Below are 7,632 nucleotides of genomic sequence, written 5' to 3' on the forward strand. Positions count from 1 at the left end.
TCTAATTTAGTGTTTGTTATTTCAGGTTTGGATTTGTTGTTTCATCTACCCTTACTTCATCTTTCTATACTTGCTTCATCATTCAAGATGATAAAGACATCAATGGCAGTATATGTTTTTTCCCTCTTCCTCTTAATGTATCAGTTTTGTTTAACTATATTATTGTTGTTCAATATTTTTTCAGCCATTTCATTTTTTATTTATTCAACATCACTAATATCATTTTTATAGTTTTCGTTTCAGATAAGTTCTTCTTCTTCAGATCTGGAATTTTTTTGTTGATACTGAGTGATGATGAAGAGATGTTGCTCTCTTTTCTACTTCGTATAAATTTAAATCTGGGTTTTTGTTTTATTTGTAACTTTCCTCTCAAATCTGAGTTTTATCTTGTATGAAAGATCAAATTTTTTTGTTGCATAAGATTACAAGATTATGGGATGAAAGATTGTAATTTGTGGTAATAGAAATTGAGATTCTGATTTACAAATTTATGCCATCTGATTTATTTCTAATAATAAATAAGGAAAAGAGAAAATGAATATATTTTTTTACTTTTTCATTGAGGAATAGGATAAGAAATAATAAATGTAGAAATTTTAAAAAAATTAAAAATAGGTCATGTATATATAATCAAGCGGAAGGATGGAAAGGATCTTCTCATTTACTTTTTCTCTTTTATCTTCCTATTTGACATTTATTTCTTTCCTTTTCTTATTATCTCCAACTAATTCTTATTTGAACATTCATTATTTGCAGGGACATGTAAAGTGTATCTCTTTGCTAACAAAAATATAAAAATACGAGTAAGTAAATAAATATTTTTAATTTCATCTTCCATGTTATTTTTTCCTTTTGAAAAAATTCTATTACAGATAGAATATTTATTGTCTTTGTAAATAATTAATGTCTTTTTGAGGTATACAAAATGATAATATTTCAAATATTTTTTTATTCTTTTTTATCAACTCATTATAAAATTTCAATCCAAAGATATTATCTATTTTCAAGCTAACGTTAAGATCTAAAAAAAAAACTTAGAAATAAATTGTGGCTTAAATGCACTTTTGGTCCTTGTAAGTTAGCGAGTTTTTGATTTTCGTCCTTGTAATTTTTTTTTTAGTTTTAGTCCCTATATCTTACTTTTTTCTTGAGGTTTGGTCCCTAAAGCCAAAATCCGCAGGAAAATCTGCAGGTTACCTGCAGATTTTCCTGTGAAATTTCCTGCGGATTTTGATTTTAGGGACTAAAACGAACGCAAAAGTGAAATATAGGGACTCAAACCAAAAAAATTAACTTACAGGGACGAAAATAAAAAACTCACTAACTTACAGGAACGAAGAGTGCATTTAAGCCATAAATTGTTGGTTAACTTTAATTTTTTGATATTGATTGTCGTATTTAAAAAAATACTTATTTAATTTTCTTCCCATCATTACCATTTTCATACGATTTTGTTATATTTTTTACAATTCAATTGTATTTTGAGGTGATATACTACTGTTTTTTTTACAACACTACCACAAACTTTACCAATTTCAAAACTCTTTATAACATGTTTTTTAATTCTTATCCTCATAAATTGTGTCAACACTATAAGTATTATAAGTATTAACATGTGCCACTTCCATATTTTTCTTTCATGCAAATCAATTCATAGGTTGTAGGATATTTTTTAGATGAATCTATGGAGAATGGATTTGCTATGGGATATGTATACATGAAATAGATAAATTAGAAAAATCACGCACAAAGACCATACTGTATACACAGTTTTTCTGTAACACTTTTTACCATATATTATAATAGTATATATATTTTCTTTTGATCCCATGCTTATAAAGTTGATGTCTACATCAACTTGAAACTTATTTTGGTTTGATTCCCTGTAGATTTCGAGATGAAAAATCACGGGAATAGCTGATGAAGCAACAACAATTTTAAGTTCTGGAAATTTTTTCCGGCAACCACCGTGCCGGACCGCCGCGCGCCGCCTGTAACGTTCATCTGCTCCACCGTCGAGCTTCATAACATCCCCGCTCAATGAATCTTTTTCCTACTGTGTTGTTTTTTTTTTCTTTAATGTTGATTTTTATGGGATTAGAAAATGTGAGTTTTACTTTTTGAAAATAAAAGAAAAGTGGGATTAAAAGTTTGAAAGAAAATATGAGTTTTAAGATGTGATAAATCACTTACACAGTATCATAATCAAGTATAGTAGACTATAGGTATCATAATCACTATATTACAGTAGATTGTAGGTATCATAATCACTATACTATAAATAAAAAAAAGTTAAACAATATAAATATAAAAAAACAATTAATAATAGAAAAGTCAAAGATATAAACAGAGTTTTGATAATGACAAAAATTAAAATAACAATTTTTTATAATTTAATTTTATATTATAGAAACAATAAGATCTATTATGATCTAATAATAAAATAGAAATTTTGAAATATTTATCATAATAATATTCATAATCAATGTTAATGATCAGTATTACTATTTATTTATAATATTTTTAAAAATATTTATATTAATATTTTAAGAAAATAATATTAAATATATATTTTTTCTTCTAAATATAGACGAAATGTAGATTTATGTCAAGTGAATTGGTGATGCGAGAGTAACTTTTGCTAAACTGAAATGAAGTGATAGGAGAGAGATAAAAATATTTTAAATGTATGGTTCTGATGACTTAAGAATAAAGAGAGGGAAAATCTGATGGTTGAGAAGAATTATGAAAATGTCTAAGGAAAAACAATTTGCTTTTTATGTTGTAGTAATTGAGAAACGTGAGGATGTAGATTTTTTTTAAAAGATAATTGTTGAAATTGGTTGGTTGACTAAGTGAGGATAATTAAGTGAGGATAACTATTTAGAACCAATGCTATTGTATACGAAACATTCATTAACAAAACATATAATTATGTATGGGGCTTCACTTCTACTATTTAAGTTAAATATTAAATAAAAAATATTTAAAAATATGAAAGAGTGTTTTGGATAACACAGTCATGTAATTTTGACGAAAAGCATGTCATAACATTTAGAATTATTATTTTATTTAATTATTATTATATTTTGAAATTTCTAAAATAATATGTTATTAATTACAATAATATGCATGATTTCTTCTCATTCTTGTATTACTATGTCTTTGTGTAGTCTCCAGATTCTTGAGAAAAAGAAAGAGATACAAAAAAATATTGTCTGGTTTGAAAGAAATATAGTCTCTGTGTAGTAATTAACTTTGGAGATATGAAAGAGACAATGAATAAATGAATCACGTGAAACTCTGAACATTTATAGTCCCAAGGAAAATACATACTCCATATATTACACTTTGGCATATAGGATTAGACATATTGACTAGACTGGACGTAAATATAATAATGTTTAAAATATATATTGCCGTAAAAATTATATCTTAATAATATTTTATTAAAAATTAGTTTAAATTATATTTTAATAATATTTTATAATAAAAGTCTATTTTTTAATTCACAAATAAATTAGTTTAAAAATATATGTTATTAGTCTAATTATGTGTCAAATGTTTGTTATAGATTAACACAAACTTATATATATTTTTAAAAAGAATATTACTTTTATATACGGGAAATAAAAATTTTATTAGTCCAAATATTTTCAATTAATGTTGTTATGTTGTTATTTTTATATATGATGTATAAACAAAAATAATTTTTGTATACGGGAAAATATTTATTGCTGATTTAGATATTTTTATAAATAATGCTTATACAAAATAATATTTGTATGCGGGAAAAATATATATTAATGGTACAAAAATGAGAAAAATATGTGTCATATACTTAAAAAAAATAATTATGTCTCAGACTAGAAATTATGGTTGATATAATTATTTATCTATTTAATATTTTAATTTTGAAATTATTTTTAATTTAAGATATAATATTTTTTAAGATAATATATGACAAATTGAATTATATATTATTGATGTAAAAAAATTTTATTTTATTTTAAAAATATGTCTTTCCTTTAAAAATATCAAACTATTTTGGTAAAGCTATTTTGTTTTTCTTATTCACATTTTGAAAACAAAAATATGTGCACCACACCAGTACCCGTGCGAACGCACGGGTATTTCGCTAGATGATATTTATGATTCAAATATTTTTTATTAAAAAATGGTATATGGAGAAAAAAATTATTATTGATCTAAATATTCTTATATACAAAAATTTACTATTGATCCAAATATTTTTTTAAATAATGTCTAAACGAAAATAATATTTGTATACGGGAAAAAATATTTATTATTTATCTATATATATTTATCGAAAAATGAAATTTATGATTCAAATATGTTTTATTCAAAAATGCTATACGGGAAAAAAAATCTATTTTTTATCTAAATATTTTTATAAACGTAAATTTACTATTAATCCAAATATTGTAAATGTTATCTAAGCAAAAATAATATTTGTATACGGAAAAAAAATTATTATTGATTTAAATAGATTTTACGGGTACCAGACATTTTTCTATACATTCAATTATTATTTTTTCACGGGTATCAGATATTTTTCTATACATTTCAATTATTATTTTTCACGGATACCAGATATTTTTCTATTAAAAAATATTCATCTGAAACAAGTGTGTGTCCCGTACCAGAACCCGTGGGAACGCACAGGTTTGTTACTAGTTATCTCATACATGAACATTATGTAAGTTCGACTTGAGAAATAGTTTTTAAATATGTTTATAGAAAAATGAATTTTAGATAAAATAAACAAAACATGTCTAATTCTAGCTAGTTGATTTAAGTTATCCTTTGAGTGTAGTGATCTCGTTTTGTCATTTGTAAACTAAAAAAAAACAAAGTATAAATATTAAAATATTAACAAAAGAAAATGTTTTAGTGGTAAGAAGAAAACAATGATTCAAATACAACATTGCTAAAACATAAGAACATCCAAATACAACATTGCAAAATATTAGGATAAAATTGCAGTCTCTCTTAATTTAAGTTGTTGATATATATACCATATATACCAGTCATATGATAAAACAATTCAAAAAGTTTAAAAAAATGATAAAGGAAAAAACTAATTCAATGCATAATAGCCTTAAAATCAAAAGTCAAAATTAAAGTGTGCAAATAACTTCTTAAGAGAGATCTTCACTACACACATTCATTTTTTAGCTTCATATGTGCTCCTTGCAGCATTTGCAGCCTCTTGTGCCTTTTCTTTCATTTGTTGACCAGCCTATAACAGTAAATTATTGTCGTCAATCACCAAAATTTCTAAACTAATATTAATCATTTACATATTTTATTCTACCTTTTTTTAAAAAAAAAAAAAACTCTACTTTTCCATTATCTTGAGAAACACTTCTTATAAGATTGTGTTATAAAATTTAAGTGAAGACACTGTTGCCTTAAGGGTGTGCTTGATATAATAATGTGTTTATAATTTTTATGTAGAGGACATTTCTGGAAAAAAAAAATAACAATGTTTAAAAAAAATTACCAAAAAAACAAGTTTTTCAGAAAATTTATCAAAGTGTTTAGGTTTCGCAGGACCCCTGAAGTATGCATCAAACCATTTGGCGCATTGGTATAAATTTTCTTGAACTAGCCAATTCATTTGGCGTATTAGTGTTTGTACAAAGACAACAAAAAAAAAATCCACATGAGCGTGAAATCATTTGGCTAACCTAATATGAGTGACACATTGACGCCAAATCATTTGGCGCATACACCTAATTTTTGTACCAATGCGTCAATTCATTTGGCGCATACTCTATGGAGTCCTGCAAAACCTAGACAATTTGGTAAATTGTTTGAAAAACTTATTTTTTTTGGTAATTATTTTTTAAACCTTGTTATTTAAATTTTTTTCCGACATTTATTACCTTCAATGTCGATCAAAAGTATAATTATTTAAGATAAAAGTTTTTATATTTATTAGTAATATATTTTTAATTTTTCAACTTTGAGTTTCCATTATGTAAAAAACATAGACCTTTTGAACCAAATTAACTTCATGTCTTTTGTTCAAGAGGAAAATTCCGACTCTTCACATTTCAATTATTAACACACACACAGTATTATATTGACACTACTTATCCTATAAGTTAATTTGTATAAATTAATTAGACTTATTCTAAATGATTCAACTATGCATTCAATCATTATAACTAAATTGTTTATATAAATGTACAAACCTCTTGGCAAGATTCTTTGGCAGATTGAGCAATATTGCTTGCCTTGTCCATCATATTGCTTCCCTTCTCCTAAATCAACAACAACTTAACATCAAATAACCACACTACAATAATTTTATACATATATAGTAAATAAGATTAATATAGGTAACCTGAGCTTGTCCTGTGACTTGGCCTGCTTGTTGGCTTATATTTTGAGATTGATTCATCTTTGATTTCTCTTTTAGGATTTTGAAAAAATAATGAAGGTAACAAAAAACACTACTTTTCTTGGTGAATGTGATTCATAATTGTGTGGAGTATATATAGTTTTTCATATTTGTATGGAGAATGACACATGTAATTATATGCACCATTTATTAAAGATGCTTTTATTTAGGCTTAAGACTAGGAATTTAGTACAATTGTTTTAAATTGACTATTATTAAAATAATCCTACTAAAGATAGAAAGTACACTATCATTCAATATTTTAATGTTTTAAAAAATAAAATAAAAATGTAATAGTACTAATTTTTGAATATACCAATTTTACTATAACATAAACTTCATTTTGAATTAGGCTTATTCATTAATTTTATTGGTTGGTAAACATGACGAGGTGTCCACCACTTGTTTCTTTAACATGAGACATGAGCACTTTGAGCCATTGCATTAATACTTAGTATGCTTCAATGAAGCCACTGTTAAAGTGGTGAATTTAAACCAAAAAAAATGTTTGTATAAGCTTTTTCAGAATGTGTTAAAGGTCAAACACTTTAATGAATCTCTAGCTCAAAAACACATTGATTCAATGGAGAAGATAATGGAAAGAATAAAATTTTATGTAACAGATAGGCAAGGGCCTGAGATGCCAAATAAAGAAGCACTGGTGGTAATGATTTTTTTTTGGACATTTAGGGTGCGTTTGTTTTAGATTAAAAAAAATAGATTTTTTAACAAAAAAATTTAGTGATTTTTTTTTAGAGATTTTTAAAAATAGTAGAAGCTAATTTGCGTTTGTTTCCTATCATAAAAATCAATTTTTAAAAAAAATGATTTTTCTTTTGTTTGTCTACTTAAATATGAAAATGATTTTTTTAATTATAAATTACTAAAAAGGGCATAAATTAGTATTTATAGCTATAAATAAATGATTATACATGATTATGGATTAATAATTATACATAATTTTAAAAAATATTTCTGTTAATTTAGAATTAAAAAATAATAATGTTTTTCAATAACAAATATATATATATATATATATATATATATATATATATATATATATATATATATATATATATATATATATATATATATATATATATATATATATATATATATATATATATATATATATATATATATATATATATATATATATATATATATATAACAAATATATAAAAATAAAACTACATCTT

General features: G+C 24.2%; 1 protein-coding gene and 1 long non-coding RNA gene across 2 annotated transcripts; one reads left to right on the forward strand and one right to left on the reverse strand.

Moving 5' to 3' along the window:
- The first annotated feature begins 510 nt into the window (after positions 1 to 510).
- Positions 511 to 2,162, forward strand: LOC131642013 (uncharacterized). Its single transcript, XR_009295710.1, has 2 exons — positions 511 to 803; positions 1,890 to 2,162. It is a non-coding gene; the product is annotated as an uncharacterized LOC131642013 (long non-coding RNA).
- Positions 2,163 to 5,127: 2,965 nt separating this feature from the next.
- LOC131642011 (stress-induced protein KIN2-like) lies at positions 5,128 to 6,478 on the reverse strand. The gene is made up of 3 exons (XM_058912302.1): positions 6,377 to 6,478; positions 6,225 to 6,293; positions 5,128 to 5,263 (listed from the first exon to the last, which is right to left on the reverse strand). Exons 1-3 carry the CDS (start codon positions 6,431 to 6,433, stop codon positions 5,189 to 5,191), a joined length of 201 nt encoding a protein of 66 aa, XP_058768285.1. The 5' UTR covers positions 6,434 to 6,478; the 3' UTR covers positions 5,128 to 5,188.
- Between the last annotated feature and the right edge of the window lie 1,154 nt (positions 6,479 to 7,632).

Source organism: Vicia villosa, unplaced genomic scaffold (assembly GCF_029867415.1).
Source record: "Vicia villosa cultivar HV-30 ecotype Madison, WI unplaced genomic scaffold, Vvil1.0 ctg.004374F_1_1, whole genome shotgun sequence".
NCBI classification, from domain to species: Eukaryota; Viridiplantae; Streptophyta; class Magnoliopsida; order Fabales; family Fabaceae; genus Vicia; species Vicia villosa.